This window comes from Haemaphysalis longicornis, unplaced genomic scaffold (assembly GCF_048455015.1).
Source record: "Haemaphysalis longicornis isolate Haplotype H1 unplaced genomic scaffold, Haemaphysalis longicornis Haplotype H1 scaffold_9, whole genome shotgun sequence".
Lineage (NCBI taxonomy): Eukaryota > Metazoa > Arthropoda > Arachnida > Ixodida > Ixodidae > Haemaphysalis > Haemaphysalis longicornis.
In genome coordinates, this window is record NW_027526460.1 from 132,182,452 (window position 1) to 132,208,358 (window position 25,907).

General features: G+C 47.5%; 1 protein-coding gene across 1 annotated transcript in view; it reads right to left on the reverse strand.

Moving 5' to 3' along the window:
* LOC144152999 (toll-like receptor 7) overlaps nucleotides 1-21,588 on the reverse strand; it is an 88,128-nt gene extending 66,540 nt beyond the window's left edge. Inside the window, exon 1 of the mRNA XM_077684618.1 lies at nucleotides 20,720-21,588. Coding sequence (XP_077540744.1) covers nucleotides 20,720-20,742 — 23 coding nt within the window. The 5' untranslated portion in view covers nucleotides 20,743-21,588. The remainder of the gene's footprint in view (nucleotides 1-20,719) is intronic.
* Between the last annotated feature and the right edge of the window lie 4,319 nt (nucleotides 21,589-25,907).

Here is a 25,907-nt window from a genome sequence, read left to right on the forward strand (position 1 = left end):
CAGCGTGCAGCCGAGACGTAATGCAAGCGTAGCGACTGGTGTCAACGGGATGAACGCACACCTCGCCGCAATTCTTAGCTGGTTTTAATGCGAGCATTAGTTAGTTGTGTCGGTCGAAAATACGACATCGGCACACAAAATATGCTCGTCGAATATTGGACATAATGGTCGGACACGCACACAAAATATGGCTGTTTGCACAAAGAATAAAAACGGCGTCAACAAATGCTCAAAATGACATTTTTTTCTCAGGGAAGGCTTTATAAACGAAGTAACTGAGCTAGTTACAACGTCGGGTAAAGCTTCGCTGGGTTGGTTTCAGAACTACGGTCCTCCGGAATGTGAGACGTACACGGAACTCCCGGACCAGCATGGGTTTTTTTAAGTGTGTTTTAGACCCGCTATTATTATACAATACAAAGCCAATCATCATCAAAGAAGTGGCACGCGAATGCTGCTAAAATTGCGTGCCCGTCGAAACTCCAGCAAGCAGACGCACGCGTACAAAAGGTGCAGTCACTCTTGTGGGTTAATATGCGCCGCATAAATGTTCCGCAGCAACGCAGCCTTCTCCCGAAAAACGAAAATCGCGGGCGGGAGGTGTTATGCGACCCGGTCAGTAATGCGGCACTTTAACAAGCTGTACTAACATCCCAACAAAAAAGTTCAGGGAAGCTTGCACGCGTGACTTGAATGGCGGAGTTGTTGTGGGTCAGCCTTGCCGGACACATAGCTAAGCTTGGTATCATTGTTTATTAGATGCGAATCATCTCATGTTTGGGGCTGTGTCCCTCCCTCCCTAGTTGTCGTTGTCCGCCGTCCGCACTCTACTGCGCATGCGCGTCTCTTCAGCCCCGTCAGCGTTTGGGCTGACGTCAGCGCAGTCCACTATAAAAAGAAATAGTTAGGCGGCGCCCGGTTTCGATCCCACGACTCTCGGGCCGCAACGGGAGGTACGTGGCGTTCTTCCCACTGCGCTACAAACCGAGACGGGAGCATGTGCTACGAACGAGCCTTATGTCCTGCACTCATTCAAACTACGTGAAGAAGCTACTGATACAACGAATGCACGCGAAGCTGAACGTCAACGGAAACGACGAACTGAAAAGTAATGGGAACTTCAGCCGACCCCATGGCTCGATCCTTCGCATACTAATCAGGGTTCCCCTACGAGAAGATGGTGTAATTTTTTTGTATAGATGCGGTGCTAGTAATCGTAGTCACATGCATCGAAGAGGTCGTCGCCTTCTTCGCAGCGAGTCGTGGATGCAAAGTCATCCTCAGCATTGCAACCTTCCATCATCTCTTTGTCATCGACTCGAGGCAGCGGTGGCGGGATCTGCAAGTCGTTTCGTGAAGGAGTGGCAAACTCGTAGCCATATCTTCAATTATCCATAATGGCTTCTAGAGAGTGTGGCCGCCGTGGTGACCTCTCCAAAGCAGGGTGTAAGTTTTAGACGCTGACGTGCGTGGACTCTTCCACGGTACAGAGCGCATGCGCACGACGACACGAGGACGAACGCACGAGGGGCGTACTCTATGACGTGTGAGTTTCGTTCGAAGCAAGTGTAGCCACGATTACGGTGATCCCTGGAGTTTATTTTTAGCCAATCTTGGCCAATCGCCTTAGGTGGTTATGCACTCGGGGAAGTTTTTTGCAACGCCGGAACTACGGCCAGCAACAGCAGCTTCGCTGTTAACATCCCTGGACACTCCATTAGGATCTCAAAAAGGCAAAAACCAAAATGTGTAACAAGTAATGTCTACGTAGTACTTTTTACAGTTAGTTCCCGGAAAACATCCCGGAAAAACACCGCAATCACGGCGCAAAACAAAATAATGATCAGATTTCAGGTTGATGGAATAGCGGCAATTGTTCGACCTAGAAGTAGACATCTTTTCTGTTCGTGCAGCAATGTTTTCACTGTGAGTGTGCATAAATGAACCTTAGAGAACAACGCCGGCATGAAACGCTGTGAAATAATTGTCTCATGGTGGTGTTAGGCCCCCAAGGGCGGTTATCGCTTGAACGCGGGGTGGGACGCGCGTCGGTTCTGTTGGGTGTCTGTGTACGCCGTCGGCTACCGGTATCAATGTCCGAACGTCACGATGGCCTTCGTAGAGCTGGCGATAAATAGGCACCGGAACAGGCTTTCCGGTAAAGCGCACGTCGAAGTCTTCCTTTAACGCCTAAAATATATTGCAATAAGGAAGGTAAAATAGTCAACAACTTCCTTTCAATACACATCAGTGATTTCAGCTGACTAAAGGTCAACTACGTAAATGGGTCGTCACCTTCGACTTAGATACTTGTGTCAGAAATGTGTACTTAGACTATGGGAAAAAAATGGCAATGGTAATTATTTTCACGAGTAGCAATTAGATAAATAGCAGAACACATTCCCGCTAATATTGTATACGTAGGAATAAGAAGGGTGCTTGGTTATAGCTTTACTAATATTCTTGGATGGTACTTCCTGATCGACCAGGTCATATTTCATTTGTTAACCGAACTGAAATCACCAAGCGGAACACTGTAAAGTTAAGAAACCTGCACGTATGAAAAGTAGACCACAACGGTACTCCGCTGTTTGCCTTAACCTGGTTGCAGCGTTGACAGCGGTTTACATCGCAAAAGCATATCATGAATTAAATGTCGCAAGAAGATGCGATGATAATGATATCCCGGTAATATTATTGCATATTCTTGAAAGATTTGAGGTGCGCGATTTGGGACCAGATTCTCCGCGGAGTGGTCGCGTAGGAAAAGTTACGCTAGCTATCACGCAGAGGTTCCGAGGTCTGCCGCGCGTGCAGGATTGTCGCTCATGGTACTACGATGATTATAATCATTGCAATCCAGATAATTGCTGCAATGCAGCCTTGCGACTTTATAACAAAATCCCGGGCCATCTTTCCAGACGTGAAACCTCGGGAGAGGCGAAGCATCCAGTGTATAAGTGTATTCAAAGATTGTAAGTCACCCGCTTGCCGCATGGCGCGCTTTGGTTTGGCGCTGGAGAAGCGCCTTTAGGAGGAGCATTCGCGCACTTGCTGAGGCGGTGGCGACCTCTCTCCTGTTAAGCCGGATCTACGCAATTTGCATGCCCCATCGGCTGCAGTTTGGGGTAGTGGCAGGGGTCAACGCGAGCGCAGTGCAATGCCCGCGCCTCGCCTTGGGGCTATAAAGATAATTTATTAAAAACAAGTTACAGCTAGGACCCGCTATAGTTAGCTGCTACACGGGTCGACAGGGCACATGATTTACGCAATGTGCCACAGAGGAAAGGAAGTGAACATCACACAAGTTCACAAAACAACTAGTACACCGCACCGAAGCTGCTTTACAATAATGTCCGTGGCACGAGGCTCAGACACCATAGTTCACGCGTGGGAGTGAACATAAAAACCACAACAGTTCACACACATGTCCGTACAGAGATGCATGCTCAGCCAGGCTGCCTAAACTGCGCCTTGGCCTCAAACATACAACTCCCTTCAGCACGCAAGTTTCACCTTATTAATAAAGCACGATACACCATTGCATGGTGTTATTGGCAACCTAGCTAGTCCACGGCGATCAACGAGACCCCGGCCCCAGGTTAGTATGCCTTTTCTTGCTTCGACCGACCACCCGACCCGATCAGGCCTGGCGTCGAGAGCGGTTGGGTAGTTGAGTGTAACGCAAATTATAACCCATCTACACACAGCTTCTGCTTGCTCTTGGCGATTGTTGAAGCGTACAGGAAGTGTTGCACAAATCTTTAAATTATGTTAGTTTATTTCGAATAGGTTTTATCCATCGTACACTTCTGTTTTAGTACGTGTTACATTGTAGCGCGAGGCGTTGGAAAACGAGTGTCCAGTGTCCCGGTGTCCCGGTGACTACATGAGACGACGACGACAGTAGGAGACGCCGACAGCCCGAGCTCTTAAGGGGCTCCAGCCCTAAAAGTTATCCGCTTGGTATGTCTATTAACAGGGGCAAGCATGTTATTATGCGATTTTGTTCACTTTCTACCCGGCATGAACAGCGGTTTGTTACCTGTTAGGTTTCCTTGCACCAAACAAGAAAGTGCCGCACTTTTTTTTTTTTTTTTTGCGCGAGCATGTTAGTTCTGAAAGCGGTCTCAGTGACTTTCGGTTGTCTGCGATTGGGCGTGTTTTCATGCCTTGACTGTATACGGTCTCAAAACCACAGGGAAATGAAATTTCGAGGTTCAGGAGCGTGATTGCTTAATTGAATTGCTACATCCTTCGCAAAAATACAAGAGAAGCGGCTCATCATCATCATAAATTACGTTGAGCTGAAAGGGTGAAGAAGATGCAGAAACACGTGAGAGCGAAATTGGGGTATCTAGAACAACTACCCGAAGCGCGCGGTGATCGAGTCCCGGTGCTCAAGATAGCACTGGTCGGCTTTTCTTAGCACGGTCATCGTCGTATCAGCCCTCCCACTTCTCCGAAAAGATGGACAATATTGGTGAGCCAGAGAAGGTTACCAAGGCCCGGATGGACTGCTGCCTGCGGGCTTGCCTCGACCAGTGGGCTAGCTTGCAGGGCCACAGGTCGTCCGACTTACTGAAAATTTCGTTTGTGCTGAAGAACTACGACACAAATACGCACCCGTGGATATACGGAAGCCTGAGGCTGAAGCACGACCCTACGATCAAAGTCAACGTTTGTATCCTGGGCGAAAACCAGCTGTGCAAAGAGGCCAAGGACCACGGCTTGCCTTTCATCAGCCCCCGGGGCCTCGCTTGCAAGAAGAGGAAGGCGAAGCTTATTACCAAGATCGTCGGCAAGTACGACCAGTTCCTGGCTTCGCCGACCATTCTGAAGAAGATTCCCCGGTCTTTGGATGCCGCCTTGAACAGGGCCGGAAAGCGGCCCTTCGTGGTGATGCCCGGAGAGTCTCTACAGGACAAGATCCGCGAGATGAGGGTCGTGGTCCAGTTCCGCGCGAAGGACAGCCCGTGCCTTTTGTTCCCCGTCGGCAACATGGGCATGAAGCTGCAGAAGCTGTCGGATAACCTGGAAGTGGCCATCGACAACGTGCTCTCGCTGCTCCCGCTCAAGTGGGACAACGTCATGTGCATCCACATCGCTTCCAAGAAGGGAACCTGGCTGCCAGTCTACGGCTGAACGTTTAGTTTTTTAGCCCTTTTTTAGTGTTAAATTAGAATGCTACTCCACACGAGCGTTTCATGATTGCCAATTCAGGTGTTTCCAAGCTTGCTATTCGATTTTAGGCGTTTAGGTAGTCTGATCCTGCTAACTTCAATGATCGGTGTTTTAGTGCCAAGGACAATTTATTCAAAACCCGCTAAATACCGGAAGTATTACGGGAAAAATAAAAATTTGACGACGTCATAGGAAATATATTCATTCAAGTATGTTTATTTCGTACTACGCTTGGCTCATACGTTCGAGAAAAATGAGAGCAAATGTTCTGTGCTTTGTCAAATTATCAACACCTGCCTTCAGACGGTGAGTGTTTAGACCTTGTTTAATGCTGAAAACTCATTATTAGACAACGCTGTTTGTGTGCTTTATGCGTTATCAGGAAATGTTTGGTGTCAGTATATTGATAGTAAAGCAGGGGAAAACAGTGCACTGTAAATTCGTTTACACCCATATTTGCCTATAACAAACGTCCTTACACCCTAGAATAAACACAAGTAAAACCCCTTTGTTTTCTATCAGCGGTTGCTTTTTTGTACTCACTATGGTGAGGAGTGGTAATAAAATTACCTTACGGGTGTAAATTACAGTGGAACCCCGATAATAAAACTTTCAAGGGACCGCGAGAAAGCGTTGTATGACCGGGGTGTCGTACGACCGGGGTGCGGGTAAATACCGGCCTAGTAGACGGTCTCACGCGACAGGTGGGCTAAAAATCTTTTTAAACTACTATATTTAACACGTTTTCACTTGTTTTGCGAACCTTTATTTGAAATCCCTAGTTTAAAAAAAGAAACACCGATGTCCCCTCACCCCTCTCCCCCACGGCGTTTGAGCTAGCCCGCCAGCCAAGCGCCGCAGGCTACGCGACAACCGTGCAATGCGGCGCTATTTTTAGCCCGCCACATTTTTAGCCCGGCCTTGCGCCCGCGACATCAGGCTGACGTGGTCGAGCAAATTGAGAGGGGAAAAAGCGAGTGGGAAACTCCCAAGGCTAAGCGAAACGAACGATAGGACAAGGCAGAGATGAAAAAAAAAACGGAATTCGCGTACAGGGTGGAGACACCCTTTGAACGGTCCCGTGCCGTGCTATCCGTGTCTCCACCCTTGCGGCGGACACGCGTGATTGTAGGCACCCGAGCAAAGAAAGAAGCGGAGTGACAACGCCGCTTTAAAAGACACCGATAAGAAGATAGAGGAGAGAGGGAAGAGAGGGTCGTGAAATGAAGAAACTTGGATCGAGCGGGCGAGGAAAGCGGGTGTTCAGTCATCTCCGTGGGGTTGCGTCGTAGTGTTTCGCATTCGTCGGCGGCTCGATGGAAGCTTCAAATCCAGGGTTGGCCAGTCACCTGAACTATGACTTCTCGCGGTTGGTGCGTTGGCGTACTGCTGCCCAGCCGGGCCGTCGAAGGTTAACTCCCGCTCACGAGTACCCGCCTGCTTGCTGGCGTCTGTTCAGCAAGTGGTCTCGCCTGCATGCGGACCTTCGCTCATCAAGCAGCCTCAAATGGGGGTTGGGAATAAAGGTCGGGACAAAGCGGCGAAGCGGTGTAAAATATGCAAAAAACGTCGGTTTATCCGCGCCAGGGTCCGTCGTATGAAGCGGACCACGGGCCCCCAAGCGTCATATCATCGGGGTTTTTAATGCATTGTTTATACGGGGAGTTTGCCGGGACCACGGTGATCCGTCGTAAGAAGCGGGTCGTCGTAAGTCCGGAGGACGTATCAGCGAGGTTCCACTGTACTTTACTGTGTAGCTCAGTTGGTTGATAACACTAAAATTCCCTCTATAGGCGTGTGAACCAGACTCCCAGGAAAACTGTTAAAGCGTTACGCGTTATTAAAAAAAATGCGTTATGCGAACATCGATAATACTCAATGTTAAGTAAGTCATGTAGTTCATTTCTGTCATGTACCAAGCGCCTTGGAATGTGCAGCTTTGAGCTTCTACTTCACTGTATTTTGTTTTTGTTGTATTTATTTGCCGCCATTGGTATCAAGGTGTGCCTTCCATGATCCATGGTCATGGAGTGCAGGGTGAGAGAGCAGCGTTGAATTTGTTAGTTTTTGGTGGATATCACTGATTTTGTTTTACCCTGACCCTAGAAGGACCACTGTACTTAGCCGATTCGAACGCGCACTTTTTTTCCGGAAAATAGGTCGAAAAATCGCGTGCGCGTTAGAATCGGATACGAAACCGAAACTGCCGAAACAGCGGAAATCTCGTGCCACCCATTGCCATCGCCATCTCAAGATGGCGCCAACGCTTTTAGCAACGATTTTTCGGACGCAGAAAGCATAGGCAGCCAGGCTTTTCTGTCGGCGTTCACACAAATCGTCAAATCGTTCCACTTGCGCGCTTGATAAGAGCAATGGCAGCAGCGCCTCTCACGTGTTCAAAATGAGCGGTCGGCTGAAGCGTGTGCCTCTGGAGAAGCTCGCAGGATGGGCGTGCGAGGCGTGGGCCACGATCCCATTGACCATGGTTGAACGTTCGTTCAGAAGTGTGGCATCGCGAACGCGCTTGACGGCACCAAGGACGAGATGTTGTGGTCAGCGGAGAGCTACGAGGAGTGAGATGAGTGAGATTACTTCGAGAAATAAATCGCTGGTTTCTCTCGCATTCGTTTTTTTTTTGCTCACAAAGTTCCGTGCGCGTTACAATCGGAGGTGCAAGTTTTTTCGGTTTTTTTGCCAGGAAAATCGGGTGCGCGTTAGAATCGGGGGCGCGTTAGATTCGGGTAATTACGGTATCTGTCTTCCTCCTTCGGTACTCGTCCAGGTGCTTGTTTTCGAGTAACTTTTTCTTTGCTCATACACAAAATGTAGTCGTCGAACATTCTCGCTACAAGCCCACAAACGTACCGTGACAGCCGTTATGTGTTCGACAAAGCACGCCGCTACAATTTCAAATAATTCACACCTTCTAGAGAAACTTTTCATTGCCTAGAATTCACAAGCTTGCGCCTTAGCAAAAAAAACATAACTCCTTTACACTCTAGCAAAAACACAAGAAAACACCCTTTTACAGGCGGTTTTGTCGTTTATAACTGTTTTAAAGGGTGTTTTCTTGTGTTTGTGTTAAAGTGTGTTGGTTAGTAACTGACAAAAACAGTGTGCACAGTAAAATGGTGTACATTCTTAGGAGGAGTTTTACTCTAACCAACACCTTACACCCTAGAAAAAGCACGAAAACACCCTTTTACAGGTTGCTTTGTCATTTATAAAACCGTTTACGGAAATCATCCTGAAGCATGTAAATCATTTCACTTGTATTGTCGCCTCGTCTACTGACCTACGTTGTGTGTGGGCGCTGTATGTGAGTGTGATGTTGGCAGCTTAACAGGGAGTTAATAGCACTAATCAAGTAGGCAACGTTGGTGTCATTGAACAGTTGAAGAGAAAGGACTTCATATATTCTCCATCCTTCCCCTTCACCCCCACTAATATTGTGTAAGGCACTGTCGCACAGTGAGGAAATTGTAAACCCCATTTCAAAAGCAACTACAGCTAATTTATTTTCAGCACTCGGTGTTGCACTTTAAGCAACTCATGTAGCCTTCCGCTAGTTGCAGGGGTTTAAGCTAGAGTACACCCACACTTTCTGTATTTACGGCGAAGGTAAAAGCATTGAAGCATCCCACGCACAGGTGGGAACAGCCGCAAAGAGGAATGAAATTAATGCAAAATTAGTACTTCTGAATTTTAACACGGATATGTCAGTATTGCGCGCGCGCTGCCTTGTTTCAAATATGCTGCACAGAAGATGGTTCAGCCCATCGCTAAATACAGCAGACCGATTAAATTTTCAGGGCAGGAAAGTAGCTAGTTCATTCCATGCAGGTTAGAAACATGGTGCATACAGCGGAACGTTTAAGTGGTGTGCGTGCGTCTTCACTATCACCATCGTTTGTATTCGATCCCGGCCACAGCAGCCGTTCCTCTGATAGATGTGAAAAAAAAAAAACTTCCGCATGTTTGACTTTGACATACGCTGAAGATCCATTTTGGGTTATTATTAATCTGGGTCCCTCTTCACGGCACGCCTCATGGTCAAGGTATAGCTTGGGCGCGTTGCGGCGTATACATCCTCTTTCGGTTTCTATATATGGCGACATACAGGGACTGTCAATCTACTCAAATTACAAGTCTTACAGAAAAAAAATGTTAAGAAACGCAGCAAACATCTCGTATGATTGTACTTCGCACTTGTTATTTTTAAAATACTACCTAATGACTGTCTATAATATTTATGCCTAGCGTACGTGCATGAGCTATAAAATGGCAATAAAAATCCCCAGTAATTTCTTTCAGCGTTTAGCCGCTTTACAGAAACGACCCGCGATACACGCAACACTCACCCATGGTGTTTAGAGCATTCCCTCGTTTAGAACAAATTGCAGACAACAAATGTTAGGACACAAAATTCCGGAGATGTTGAACTTTTGCATAAATTCAAATATATATTTGAATACTGTAGAGAAAGGGGGTTTACGATTGTTTATTTGCAGCCACAACGAAAGCTAATCGCGGCTGTTCTCTATTTCTGTTTTGTTGTATGGAGTGCAATGAATGGTTTGCTCCGTTTTGTTATCGCACATTGTCAAAACTGCTCTTCTGCGTAAAAAAGCATTTTTAATGTTGCAAATGTTGCTTGTATATTTCTGAGCCGTGCGCTGGTCCAGTATCAACACTGCGTTGCCGTGCAAAAGGTGTTTTCTTGGTTTCGTTTAGTGCCAGTTTTGAACTGTTCGTGTCAATCCTACGTTCCGGTGTAAAATGAATAAGTGTTTTCTGAATGTGTATTTTTCGTTCTTTCTTTTTTTTTTTGCTTTTCTGTTTTACTAGCCCACTAGCTGTTCCATTGACGAAGAAAGCGTTTTTGAATGTCGCGGTCGGCTTTCACTTTCCTTTCCTTTTCTGTTTCTTTTTTTTTGAAAGCTACACTGTAAATACAGCGCAATTAATTTTTTGTTGATTCCTTTTTTGCACGTTGTGCTGTGCTGTTTGCCTCTTTAATTATTTCATAATATTTTGAGGAGGAGGGAGCACCATCAAGTTAACAAAATTAGCTTTTTCCCCTTTCTTCCTCCACCATTGGGGATGAAAAATAAAAGAATCATCATCATCATCATCATCATCATCATCACTTTCCTGTAGTGTGTCTAGAGTTGGCTTTGGTGCAGTGTGTTTTGCTCAGACACACGACGCCATTAGTGAGGCATAGAAAGCTTTGCTTTAAAATATGGTAGTGTCTATTATCCCACAACCGTGAGAATTACCGTCAGAGATTTCTCACGGCAGTCGCCTCTTATTGGCTAAGCACGCTACGCGGAGATTCTATGGGATAAATATTCCCTAAAAAGTCGTGTTCGCAGCTGCCCCTGTAGCGCTGTGGTATAGAACTTGGTTTTAAACAAGAATGCTCAGGTGCGAGTCCGACATTGCGGGTTTTTAAATGCAGAGCATTTCTTTAACTCACGATGTCACCCGTTCTAGTTGTCCGTAGTAGTCCGCACCCCTCCCCCTACACTATATAAAAAAATAATACTTACCGGCGCCTGGTTTCGATCCCACGACCCTGCGGGCGGAACGCAAGGTACATGGTGCTCTACCCACTGCGCCACAAAGCCGACACAGAATGGAAGGCTACGAACGCGCCTTATATCCTTGACTCATTCAAACTACGTCAAGAAGCTGCTGATACAACGCATTCACTACCTGTGGGCGGAACGCGAGGTACATGGTGCTCTTCCCACTGCGCCACAAAGCCGACCCAGAATGGGAGGCTACGAACGCGCCTTATATCCTTGACTCATTCAAACTACGTCAAGAAGCTGCTGATACAACGCATTCACTACCACCAACTCCCCAAACACTAAACGTTAACGCAATACACCCACCCCCTATGCGACGCATTTACTCGAGTCCCCCTCGCGGGGAGATGGGCCCAATTTTTTTAGCTTTCAGAATTTTTCGGTCATCGTGATTTTGTCAAAGCCTTTCGTTTTATGGGCGTGTATTTTGCCACATGGCATATTTTTGGGGGTATGAGTTGATGACAAACGGTCATTAGATGAACATGAAAATGTTCGCTTCGCAGATGAAGTCAAGCAGTGAACGACTATATCAAGAGGTCGACGGACAGGACTTCTAGAATGGGTCCAATTACGTTTAATATGGGTTGGGTTCTGTATCGTTTGGGTGGGTTAGATTAGGTTTGTTGCAGTTGGGCTGGATTTGTGTAGGTTATGACGCGTTCGGTTAGGTTACGCTAGGTTCGGTGAGGTTATGTTACGTTAGGTTACGTTGGGACGCAATATTATTCAGGAAATTTTAGACCATCCAGCTTTTATGGAAACTGCCGAGAGAATTTCCCGGAGGTAATACTAGCGGCTGCCGTGAGATTAGACGCAGCGTTAAAATATTATCTTTCAAATGCAACTAGCAATAAAAGAATTAAAAGGCAACGTCAAGGCATTAGAACCGTCGATGACAAGTTCGCTATCCAGAAGTAGAGCCACTACGCTACGAAACATTTTTTCTTAATAGCCTGGTTTTCACAATATCCATACACTATAGTTTTAAGGCCTGTTCACACTTGCAACTGGAGCGACCAAAAGCGGCAGAAGCGACGTGATTTCTGTCGCTCTTGTCGCCCGGCATCGCTCTCGTCGCACAAGAGCGATTGGTCCCGACCAACTTTTGTCGCCGCCGTCGCTCTCGACGCGGAAAGAGGAGGCGAGTGCTCCTGACGTCACATCCTGCCACAGCTCCTGGATACTCCACGATGTCGAAACCGAAACTCCCGTGAAGTCACGTTCCAAGCGAGAGACAATAACAAGAGAAGCAAAAATAGGTCGTCGCCGTGGCTCGTGCTGCGCGCAAATGTGAACACCGAGTGTGGCGGTCTCTCTGGTCGCATCGCTCGCTTTTGTCGCTTCCGTTGCAAGAGTAAACTGGCCTTAAAATTGCACACATACCCCAGATGAGGAACCTGAACGTGCAGCTCGGTCAAAGAGAGTATCAGGAGGACATGGATACATGTTCAAATGTGCCCGTAGATGACGCCAGGCGTCAGCTAATTGTGCTCACTAGTAAACAACTGCACGCTTTAACTTATAACAAACACCGTATGGTAACTTTGAATAGCCATCAAACTTATTTTGCATACTAAGAGTTGTGACGGGTTGTCTCCAAATGCTGGAAACACGGAGGGAAAAAAAGTTTCGGAGGGGGCGTCACGTGACAATCGTGAAGCCTAGTCATAAAAAATGAAAAGGAAAACTCATGGGAGCTGCCCCCCTCACGTGACAGGCAACCGGAAGTTCTTAGCGCCTCATGCGGTCGCTCGCCCACGCTGCGTGCGTCGGTCCGTTCGGTAGCCGGGCGGGTTTCGGCGACGAGACCCCGTCCGGGCGTTGCGCGCAGCGCTGCCTGCAACCCGAAACGCGCAGCGGGCTGATCGTGCAGGCAAAGTGGTCGGACGGGAGGGACAGAAAACATCTTTATTTTGTGAGCTTTGGGATCCGTCGAAGTCCACGCCGCAGTCGAAGTGTTGTGTGCCGCCGCAGTGTAGAAGTGGAGATGACAGAGTACGACATCCGTGCCTCATATTTTACTTCACAAAACACACCGCATTTTCTTGGTTCTGGTCATTTTATCTTTTCACCTCCCAGGCGTAATTTAGCGTTCGTTACCCATACACCTATCACACGGATTGAGCAGTCCTCGGACAACCAGCCCGCGCACTGCGTGCGACGCGAGGCGGAAAATGATCCTTTCTTCCCGCGCCCGCACCCAGCATCAGTGGTTCTGCACCTTTTGTTTTCTAATGCGCTGACGGAGAAAGCAACGCACCAAAGACGTCATCCCTACAATTGTGGCACGTACAACGTGCCACCATGCCGGAGTACCGATAAGGCAAATGTATGCAAATGCGCACGCGAGCGAAACCAAAGCTTTTCGCACCACCTCTCAGCTGATAGGACACTCGTTAGAGCGTTACTATGATGGTGGCGCGATAACTCCCAGCAGAATGCCAAACGCAATCGTCTAAGCACACCTGGCAAACACCACGCACCCAGTGTTGTACGGAACGGCGTTACAAGGAACGGCGTTCCTGTAACTAGTTCCTTTTTGGAGGAACGGAGGAACGCCACCGTTCCATTAAGGGTCGGTGGAGCTGTAACGGTAACTCGTTACGTTTTTGAAGGAACGGCAGGAACGGCGTTCCTGCCGTTACATCGCTAGGATTTGGCTGTTTTTGATGCCAAGGCTCCAGTACAAAAATCCACAAAGCGCTACTGCGTTTATCTTCCTATAAGATGATCAGTTTTCCCGCCCTTCAGCCGTACGTGCTTCCTCGAAGGTCAAAGGCAGAAGAATAACCACGCAGCAGGCCGCAGCTTGTGCTTGCTTTCATGCTGGTTGCTTACGCGGCGTTCGACGGGTGAATAGCGTAGCCGCGAGAATGCCTTTCACCCTTCATCGTTTGTCTGGGGAGGCCAGAATGCGCGTCCGGCTGATAGAATTGTTCCCTGGCGGGGAAAGAATAGAGTTTTAGCAGTCCGTCCGTTCTGTCGTATGCGTTGTTACTGGGTTGACCGGGACCCGGCTGGGCACTTGGGCATTCGTCGCAGTAGGGGGATTAGTTCCGCGGACCTGCCTTCGCCATGTCCGTGCCTCCGCACCCTTCCTACTCGCCCTTCCGCGCGTTCAGGAGCAGACCGGCCCGGTCAGCCCGGTAACAACGTAGCCAACGAAACGGACGGACTGCTAAACGGGATCTGGACATTTCAGTGTCGGACATTTCGGTCCAGGACGTTTCGGTGTGGACATGTCTGTGCACGGACATTTTGGTGCACGATGTCTTGGCCCAGACATTTTGAGTGAGGGGATGTCCCAGGCATTCTTTGAACATTTTATCTTTAATATTGTAATTTCGTTACTTGATATGATTTTACGTTCGAGACTTGTGCTTGCGCCGCCGTTCGTGGAAACGAACGCTAAACCCTGGCGGAGCATTGCCACGTGAAACCCAATTTCTGTAGCAGATGGTAAAAAATAACGCTGTTAATTTGGATCCGTTCAACCATTTTTTCTTATTTTAACATTCATGTGAACAACCCTAATACTTTAAGTGTTACCAAAGCGCTTTCCTTTCACTTCATCCAACGGTGCAAGACGCTGCTTCTTTTAGTCTATTCCTGCCCCCCCCCCCCCCCCCGCAAAACTTCCGCGAAAAAACAACAAAAAAACGAGGTCGATTAGGCGCGTGTGCATTTCGTTTTAATTATTCTCTCAATCATTATCGCCTTCGTTGCATTCGGTCTCAGTTCTACTAAAAAACTAACAAACCAACGATCGCACCTACGGTGGCGTTACTTAAGGGGAGGGGAAGCTGAGCCCCACCGGCAATCATCCCCCTAAGTAAAGAGAGAGGGGTGTCACTTGTGCTTCACCATTGCGTCCACTGGACTTCGAAAACTTGAAGACGTCTGTTGCCGCTCTCGTCACACTAGCCTATTCATTTTTTTTTTTTGCTCCTGATAATGGGAGGAAGCGATGTATATCTGGGGTGTCCATGATATGCGCGACTTGATGAGTTAATTCCCCAGGGGTCGACTGAAGGCGCAGAAAGAGCGATTCCTGGGGTGGGGGCGCCGTCGATATGACCGCGACGCGTGGAAGGGCGTAGCCAGCAAACGATAGTGGCCATTGTGTTCTCAGCGGCTTTTTGGGTGGCTTTTTGTGTCACATTATAGAGGTTTCGTGCACCCATGGTGAATGTAAAGCTTTTTCTCTGTTTTAAACGCGAAGTGTGCTATGTCATTGTTCTGAATGTATCACCCAATTCCTGCAAAAGCCTCCACTAAGAGGCTAGCAGTATGTTCGAAATAAAAAATAAAAAAATCACTGCGGTGACGCTTCGGAGACCGTGAACTCACCACGCGAGTAGGATTTTCAGGGGAAACCGAAAATAATATGGCTGAAAAAGAAATCTGGTCGAGTTTCGAGCGTACAGGCGGGAGGTGGGAGGAGGGGGGGGGGGGGGGGGCGTTAGAACAAAGAATTAAAATGTGGTAAATGTAGGCTTGTAAACATTAAACGAAGGTTGGTTGTCCCGAACACAATTGGTGGAATTTGTATATTTGTATGCACAACCGGTACGCGCTTAATCAGCATTTAGGACATTAGAACCTGCGGCTGTTTTCCAAAAGGCCCGTTTTTCCTCCCCGACAATATCCTAGACCAGTGTTCGCGAATTCATTTTAGCAAGGCAGCCCAGCCTACGTAATACTCTTCATAAGGTTTTCTCTATTCTGGGAGGCTAGCTAATGTTTGTTACTTTTTGAATATTCAGAGTGTGCATGTAATTTATGTAATTTGAGGGTGTGTAATTTTAAAAAATACAAAAGAGGCGGTAGACCATCGTAAACACGGGTAATTGTGTTAGCTAAAAAAGAGCGAATTTGAATAAACAACCTGTCATAAATGAAAAAAAAGTGCTAAAGAATTCGATCGGCTGCATAACAGGTGTCCCCAGGAAGAGGTATTAAACAAAAATATATAAATGTAGAATTTCTAAAAATACCTGGCAAAGATCGAACATGGCATCAATCAAGAAAATAAATTCACTGCTCCAGATTGTTGTCCATAACCCACGTTAAGCGGAAATAAAAATATAACGGCTGTCGCAAACAGGCAAGCACCGGATAATTTGGTCGACGAAATGTCCGTACACCGAAATGTCCGTACACCGAAATGTGCGTGCACCGAAACGCCCGTACACCGATATGTCCGTACACCGATATGTACGTACACCGAAATTACCGCACCGAAATATCCTGCACCGAAATGTCCTCGAGCCGCCTGGAGTTCGTCTGGTGCTCCCTGCGAAAATTCGCCTTTTCGTTTCTTTTGATTATCTTTATCTCCAGATAGTCTGCTGCCGGTGGTGTTAATATTCGTATAATATACGTAGTTCGATGTGAGTTTTAAATGTCTCACTTAATTTCGACCCAGGATTATCCGACACTATATTTTAATTTAAAAACCTAATTGTAACGTTAATGTAACGACACGTTCCAATTTTCGAAGTGTAACTGGAACGCGTTCCTTTCTTAATAAAGGAACTTGTAACGGGAACTCGATTCAAAATTGGCAAGGAACGAGGAACGACCTTTCGTTCCTATTTTGGAGGAACGTGTACAACACTGCACGCACCCGTAGGCCACTCCGTACTTGTGAATGTTTACGGCGGCGCGTTCGAGCAAAGCCGGTCGTGGTTCCAGCGGTAAGCGTCAAATTCGGCTCGCAGCTCGTGAAGGTGGTTCCTGAGCATGGGATTACGTCTCGTGTCGCTTTGAACAGCGACAGTACTTCCACGATACGAGGGTGGGAGCACGAACGCTGGCGAAAAATCTCGTAAGGCGCCTTCGGCAACGCCACTCGCCTCCACTCCACCCATAGAGGAAGAAACTGTCCACCGGCAGCCAGCCGGAGCCACTAAATGCTACCGCGGGACTGAGAGTGGTGCACCTTCCATGATGCATTGCGCGGGAGGAGCCCGAGGAGAGGAGAATGCGGCGTCAAAGGAGGTTGGCTTGCCAAAGCTGGGCCGCCTGACGTCATGCTACCTCCTAAAATGTTCTTCCTCGATGGCTGGAAATGACCTAATATCCGCTGGCTACGCAACTCTTTTTAGAAGCAACATTCGAAGCACGCTCATTGTTTGCATCCCGCGCCAAGAAACACTAAAACTCCCGCATTTGTTCGCGGGGTTTTATTTCCCCCTTATCACAGGTACTTGGATAGGCCGGAAAAGGTTGGCGTTGCGCTGATCGGCCGGGTCAGAAGGCAGTAACAGGTTGCCCTTGTGATTTGGACTCCAGGATACCAGCGAGGGAAGCGTCTATGGCCCCCGGCTCTCTTTCCCTAGTTGTGCAGTATACTGCTGTAGTATAATGCCGCGTGATCCTCGGCGTTCACCTGTGCGGCGCACAAGGGCCTGCGCTGTGATTTGCACAGCCGCGCTATAATAGAACGTCATTGCCTCTAGCCAACAATCGTGTGTCCTTAGTCTGTGGCGTAGAGATCGGGCCACTACCCTTATAATTCAATATAGAAAACCCCAATATAATTAAACCCCAGCATAGCAAATCCAACCAGACCGCTAGCTTCGCTGGACTCAACTCTTCCCCAGGTGGAAGTGCTCTGATTTTTGGAGATGATAGCCTTTCTTGGGCTACTTAAACCCGGAAATTTTAGTCTGTCTGCCTGTATGCCCATGATACGTATGTGGCACGGGTTGGGCTTGTATTTTATTCTATAGCCCTTTATTGTTCTGTCTGTCTGTCTGTCTGTCTGTCTGTCTGTCTGTCTGTCTGTCTGTCTGTCTGTCTGTCTGTCTGTCTGTCTGTCTGTCCCTTGATTCAGCCACCCGGCCGAAACTCGACGTAGTTCTTGAACGAAGTTTATATAGGCAAAACATTCCAAACCACTAAATCTAGAAACACACTTCATACTTGCCAACAATGTTTAGTGAGAAGAAGACAGGCATATTTGAGGCAGAGCATCAATGCAAAACTTCTACTGGCAGGGTTCTTTTTATTGAAAATTGATGCGCGCTTGATATTTGTGACAGCGAAAAAAAAAAAGAAGACACGAAAACAACGTTTTGACTAGAAATACAAAAAGGGCTCGCTGACCAGCCTGGGCCATGTGGAGACATTCCAAATCCAACAGTAACAAAAAGAACGCGGGAAAATTAAGTTGACTTGAGGAAGCCGCTACCGTGTTTATCGGGGTACAAGCAAGACGGGACGGGAAAAGCACGAGAGGGGGGGCGGCGGAGAAGACAGACGTTTACATGGCAGGGGATGCAAGAAAGAAGGCTATCGTCTTTCGACGACATTGCAGCGAAGTCAGCAGATACTCAGCGGAAGCTCGACATATATACTCACATGCAACACCTAGAATTAGTACTGCTTGGGGTACCTCACAAAACGAGATCAAGACGTTTATGAATGTGAGGTTACCTTGTCTTCCCTTGCGAGAAAATAAAGTAATTCAAACACGTTCGAAATTGGCAACAAATCAATTTCAGTTATTTAGTTATGAACACCCACAGCACGCTAGAGAAAGGATGGTTTTGGCACAAACATATATGCGAATACCAAATACACAATTAGCAGAAAAAAATCAGTGCTGGAAAACAAAAATGCGGGTCAAATACAACACAGCGTTGGGAACATAAATGCTATAAGTGAATTACAATGGCGGCCTTATATGAAAGAACATCGGTCATACTAGGTATTGCAATTGTAGGCGATTACATTCGTTACCCCTTGTTGGAATGAATGAGACAAAAATTGAGTTATCGGTGCAGTGAGGAATGTATACGTTATGGCGGTGGTCGATACGGGGTGATATATAGGACGGCGCAGAAATAACTTCGGTTTTGAGGTGCGCATAAACAAACAGGGAGATCTCGCGGCGTTCTTTGAAATCAGCTTACTTCGGCGGCACTTCCGGGGGGATATACAGGATTGTGGATGGTTGAGGGGCTGAGAAATTCTCACGACGTGTGACCGACTGGTGAAACTTGGCGTTGCGCGTACCTCACGATGTCGCAGCCCCAATCATACAAAAAGCAATACTCCATGCATTGTTTCGATGCTGTGTTGCAGCAGCGTTTTGGAGTACGCTGGTTCACTCGCTTTCCACAAGACAGAGAGAAGGGTCCTCAATGAAGCAGGTAACGTTAGCCTGGCCAAGACACCTGGTGTTTGGAATAAATGTATTTAGTACTTTTTATGTGCTTCTGTTATGGTCTCCACAAAACCTTACCTTAAAATTTTCCCGAAACTGAACTTTTTGTGAAATTGTCCTTGTTTTTTGCTTCCGGCGTGGGTTTTGTAGTTTGTCGCTTGTGTGGTTCGTAATGATTTCGTTTCATTTCATTTCATTTATTTGTTCCTTAGGGTCCCGAAGGCCTCACAAGGGAGCAAATAAATGTGGGGAAGGCAATGTTCAGTACGTCAATGAGTACAAGAGGAGTACAACTGCGGTTCGAGGAAACTATTAGACAATAACATGCATCAGTACGAAAGAAACTAACAAAAAAAGGAACCAAGTTGTTGTTTAGGGCTGCGCTGTCATAATCATCATTTGCTGCGCCCTGGTATGCGCTTTTCAATGAATTCTCTTTCGAACCGTAGAAAACGCCCGATCGATAAATCCAGGAGTCTTAAAAAAACACGGGGAAAAAGTACCGATAGGAATTGGAGTGATACGAAGCAATAGGGCCTGTCTTCGCGCACTGAAATTCTGGCTTAAGTTCCTTCCAGGAATTAATGTCAGAGATTGTACTTTCGCGTCGGTGTTTATCAAGTGAAATTCCCTCCAGTCAAAAAAAATTCTGCAGAAATTCAGATGATTACCAACTAATGCGTAGCATTCTGATGTCGCTTGTCTTGAGTGTGAGTTTTTTACAGGCAGATGTTTTGGTTTTTCTAAATCCTTCCCGAACAACTGCCTCCGTTTACGCTATTATAACGATGACAGGTGGAACTTTCGCGAAATTTGCATTATCGTGGAAATGCAGGGCGCTCCGCGGTTCGCCAATAGCCGTAATTCTTTTTTTGTGTGTGTTTTAGTTTTTCAAAATTTCGTTTTACCAATCATCTTCTTTTACGCTATTATAACGATTACCGGTGAAACGTTCGCGAAATCTGCATTATTGTGGAAATGCCATGCGTTATACTTTTTGCCATTTCCCGCAATTTCCTTTATATTTTTTATTTTCCTAAATGTTAAAAATTTCGTTCGACCAATCATCTATTTACGCTATCATAACGATTACAGGTAAAACTTTTGCGAAATGTGCCTTTTTGTAGAAATACAGGGCGTTATACGGTCGTGGCGGGATGGGGGGGGGGGATTCTCGGCAAAGAATGCTGCGCATTAAAATATGCGAGCACGCGCGTGCAACGCTGCAGCACCTGTACAGACATCTGACGCCGTGAAATACTGTACAGGTGTACTACGGCAACATACACCGGGGCTCCACGGCGGCCAAATAAGCTGAGACGCGTTTCTGACGAGCAAAGTAGGCGTTCCGTCCGCGATTGTGTACAAGCCGTGATGAGCAAAGAAACAAGCCTTATAATGCAAGCCCCATGTAGGGTGTGCGTAAAGGAGCGCATAAACCATATATTTGTAGTGCCCACTCATCATGCATGGTGGTAGTATGGCCCGCGAAATTTCAAGCTGAATTTCATGTCTTTTTCGTGACAGCGGCTCTCACTATGGTGCCATCAGCGAAATCACAACAATTCGACGGCATAAATGTACAACACACATCAACGGCGCGGAATCTCTGGACGGACACGTCAAGCGTATGCGTTGATATACATTTCATGCAAGATGCTAGTGAGGACGTTTCGCTGCTGCATGTGATTGCGGTATAGGGGAGTACGAACCGCAAAGTGGCCACAAACCCATGCGTAGCAAAATAATATCTACTCACCGCTTTCTGCTGCCGCAATGCATGGTCAGGAGAAGGTTCGCCAGTGCTACGGCTCCATTTCCACGCCTTCTTTTTTCCTCTACGCAAGCGTTTCAGAGCAGCTTTGAAGCTCCGTAACGGACGTTCCGATAGTGAGCGCAGTAACGCCAAATATGACTTTTTGCGTTATCTACTCGCTGCCCCTAGCAACGTCGTCGCTATCTCAAGTGCCGTAGACGCGATCAGGAGAGCTTCGTTTCGGTTCCTTCATAAGCATTCGGGAGGGCTCGCCCAAGTCTCACTTTTCGTCGTCTTGCGGCTCCCTTCGGACCGTTGTGCCTTCTTCGCCGATCACTCAGTGTCGAAGTTGTCACCAAGCAAGCGTGACGTCTTCGCGACGTCTCGCTGAGCTTGGCACGGTGAGTCGTTTGGTCACACAACACAACCGCCGTGCGCAGCTCGCAACAACGTCGTTTGCTTGCAGTGGCGGGCTCTGCTAGGAATGAACTTCTAAGCTGCCCGACGGCTTTTAGTATCCTAGCTTGAAAAAGAGAACTCGTCCCTTTTATAACACTGAAGTTACACCTGTGCGGGCTTCCTGCGTCGTTGAAGCTGTTTATGGTCAAGTTAGCCTTTCTGGTGAGGATGTCGTCTGCTCGGTTGACGCTGTCGTCTGCTCGGCAGCTCGACGGCCGGGTTGCTCCCGCGCCCTTCGATAGCGGTGGCGGCGTACGGTAAACACACGATCACGTTGCGCACGGCGCAGGGCGTTGAGCTACGCACGCCTGGCGGAAACGAAAGCGAAGGGGCAGAATATCCGACGTCGGCACATTTGGGTCCCGTTGCCCGGATGCTGCGTTCGCTGTCGGCGACGCAGACCGCACGGGCTATGCAGACGACAAGGACGAGCAGACGACAGCGCATTCCAGAAAAGAAACAGAACGGGGCCGCCATTGTTCCCTCGTCAAGTGACGTCGCTTCCGGCGGTTTTCGCGCCTGTATATGCAAAAGCGAGGTCGTCCGCTGCACAGCCGCCGGCAGGCTGAGGTGCGGCGCCCTGATCGGAAGGAAGAGCTGCCGTTAATATTTGAGCGGCCTTGATCTGGAGCAGACTGACCTAAATTAAGGTGGTGGCTTGATTGATTGATTATGGGGCTCGACGCCTCAAGGCTAGACCTGGGTTATGAGGCACTCTGTTTTGGAGGGCTCCGGATTAAGTTATACCACCTCCGGGGCCGCATACGACCGCACTTTCTTTGTTCTTGCGAGATGACAGCAATGTCCTTGTACGGTCGTTTGAACGGGTGATGGAACCAGCAGTGGTACTCCCATTAGCCAAGGCATTGTGATACCGAACACGAGGTCGTGAGCTCGATTTCAGACTTCAACTTCCGCTTTTACAATACAAGAAAAAGAGAGAAAAAATGCCCTATGTACCAGATGTAGGCGCGCGTTAGAGATCCTCAGGGAGGCTGCATTCATCTGTAGCCCTTTACCATGGCAGGCGGAGCATTTTCTGAACGTGGGATGCAAAGATTGTAGCACAAAAATATTCTCCCCCCCAAAAAATACACCTTTCGGGTGATGAGTAAGGCAAGTAATGTGTAAAAAAAAAAATCGGAACGATGCATGAAAACATTGCCGTATCGCATTATCACGAATTAACGATGCTCTGATGACATCCAAGGTACTTTCTCTGAGTAATGCGAATATAGGTTATTTGGGGTGGAACGCAATTAGCTTTGTTATAAAAGGACGGAAAGCCTGCAGTGTAGAGCACACACACGACACACGACACACGCACACACACACACACACACACACACACACACACACACACGCAATTAAGCCCGCACGAAAGCACATTGAAATTCAATGAGTAGAGCAACGGAGGCGTTTCATGACTATTGTTGGTTCAGACCTTCCCAAGAGCCGTAATTTTCCTCCATTTCCTTTCTTCAATACCATTACAAAACATTCTTACGCAACAGTGATGCGAATGGCTTCCCTACGCCTTCTTTGGTGTTCCTAATTTTTGGCTTTCTTTCACACGTCCAATCACAAGCCCCTGGCGTGTAAGTTTTGACAAGATACCCTCCCACGCACAAATACACGCATGTATGCACGTACGTAACGTTGCGCTGTATGGTACAAGCGACACAGTGAAAGTTGTAGTATATGCGACATGATATAGACAGCACAGCCACAACACGATATACGAGAAACGTAACAAAGACAGCACTGCCTCGCGACTAACGTTCGTGTGACTGTTGCTTTTATGAAAACAGTTTTCTCCCACTCCTCACAGTTTGCATGATATTTTATAGGCGTCTAAATCTTTTCGCTATTCGCTCAGCCATTTCAGTCACAGTGTGGAACGCCACAACACGAAGTCGGGGAACATATGACCTCCTGCTAATTTAAATAAACAGATGGCCACCACTGGTGGCCACGTTGACGCAGATGACGTCTCCGGTCTTCCTCGTACACATCATCATCATCATCATCATCATCATCATCAAGTTAGCTGTCAGGGAGAGCCGCACTCTGCTCCCTAGCTTATCCTTTAGAGCCACCTCTGTGTTTGGCTTATCATCGAGGTTCTTTCTGTTCGTGTGCGTCTGTCGTCACGTTTTCATGTCTGCGCTTCCGTCGCCTGTAAACCACTCTTCAGAAGCATCCGGGAAAGAAGGAAAATACTCGCAAAGCAGTTCTTTCGGTGGCCCGCGCGCTTCCGCTTCCGGCGAACCAGAGTTGCCTGCGCGCGCTGGGCTGTTAACCGCTCGGCGCGGTGTGCTCCGCTGCGTATACAGTGTAAGAGCGTTTGTTACCATGCGCTTAGTTCTTGCGGAATTTTCAGTTGTTAAAGCCCATTCTGCGATGCTTTTCAATGGTCTGACTTCGTTTTGACAGCACTGTGCGGTCGTGGGAAGAACCAGAAAGAAAAAAAAAGAGAAAGGAACGTCGGCAGCATACGCGCAAGACGTGGAGTGACGAAAATGCTGCGAGGTTGCACGTTCATGCTGCATCGCCTGCTCATAGACACTGAGTTGAGACATCGATGTACGATGTGGATAAACGGGGAAAACTTCGCACCGGCGACAAACTGTCGTGTCAGGCTGATGCACTTAGACGACAGCGAACGGAGCAAAATCCACTTTCACACACAAGACGGCGACAATTAAGGGCGACAAAACGGGTTCCTCTTAAAAGTTAAAAGTAAATAACTTAATACTTAATATTACAACATAATAATCATGTCTGTTTCCTTATAATCACTTTAAAATGACGTTCATTGTTGGGTCAAAACAACCAATGCAACGGCCATGCCATCCAACCTACATGATTTAAAAATTACGGTGGTTTACTTACTTTTTTTGGCCAACGCATTACAGTTCGAAACGATATGAAAGAATCACTTTCTCTATCACCCCCTGCTGGTCGATAGCAGGATAAGCAGGCAGCACAATGTGGATGCGCAGCTCGAGATATGCGAACGTTTTTTCAGAAAAATAGCTCAACCTGGACGCAACTTGGAAAAGAAGGAGAAATTTCTCATGCTTATGCGTTGTCACGGAATCTCCAGTACTACAATTACAAAACAGCCATTGTTAACCGCGCAAGGCATTCATGGTACAAGCAAAGGGTCGGCAAAGATAGACTCCGAGCGACAGTGCGCAAGTATGATCATAACTTTGCAATAGTAGTTTGATTGGTTTTGCGGTTGTGTCGATTTTCTTCGCAGTGAATTCATGCTCATCAGCAATCGGCATCACTCTAGTGAAGTAAAATCATACTGTATTGCGATATCAACCGTGTGGTAATCGCTTCGTCGAGAGCCAATCGCGACCGCGGGCCAGCGAGACATACACGCAGAGCTCGCTCCGCATTTGCCGTCTCTGTTTTGGTAGACAAGCCCAACTGGCATAAATCACAAGCAAGGCGGCATTAAAATTACGTGTTTGCTTCCAGATATCGAGTTTATGCCAGTCGGTACGTTAGCAGTAGTGTTTCACTGATGAATTACGGAGTGCCACCGACACCACCACCACTGCTACCGCAGCTCGCTACATCGGCCAAGCTAGCAGCGGATTAGGACCTCGAATCCACTGGTTCTTCCGAAGGTAATAAAAGCAAAACGGAACCCATACACAAACACTCAAACCGCGAACTTAACGCCAAACCACTACGGTTCGTTGGGTGACGCAAAGATACCGAACACATGCACGGGAAGAACGGAGCACTTAACAGCCCAGCGGGGTGGTTGCGGCTTTGGCTTCATAGACAGCGCTACCGTCCGGACATAAAAAGCAAAATGGCGACGTCCATGCCTCGAAACTAAAATGTTGTATATCGCAAGACACGCAGTATAGCCACACGACAGGCAAACGAAAGCGCCAGTTTACACGCACTGTGGTATCGAGTGCAGGGCTCTTTTCTTCACGGCCGGACTAGACACCACTAGAACGCGAGCCTTCGGTGGTACCGAGCACTTATTGCGGGTTTTGTATTCAAGTTTCGTGACTCATCTTAAGGTTCATCAAAGCTATCTGAGAGGCTAGTTGGTCATTTGACCTGGTGAAATAAAATGCTTAAAAAAGGACGGGACGCATTGGAGGAGGACACCTGCGCTGTTCGGTCCTTCTATTCGCTGTTTGGCCCTTCTATTCGTCCAGTACTCCTTTGCGCACTTTATTTCACCGTTTATAGGGCCTCAAGAGGGAGGAAAAATTTATGGGCGAAGGAGAACACATGCGAGACTGGATATTTTGAGATTTACCCCCGTGTTTTCACGACGCTACGGCAGGGGAAGCGCATCCTGGTGAACCAGACGTCTTCCCGAAATTTTTAGACGAAAGATGTTGCAATGATTGACCTTGCTCGGGCTACAACTATGTTCCCCATAGTTGTATGTTCCCGACGGAGCTTGCGGGCACAAAGCTACAGCACGCAATGGAATAAAGTAAATAAATAAATTGAATTCAAAACAACGTTGGGAAAAGGTCAAATTGGGAATCGAACCCAGGGTCTCCAGAGTGTGATGCGAGCCCGCATCACCAGGACACCCAAGTAGTGGCCTTGGGGCCTTTAGTCAGCCGGAACCATTAAGCAGTGCAGCTCAATTGTTGCAGCTGACTAAAGCTGCACTTAAAGGGACCCTGCAACACTTTTCTCAACTTTTCTCTAAACCTTACAGGCTTTCAGACTG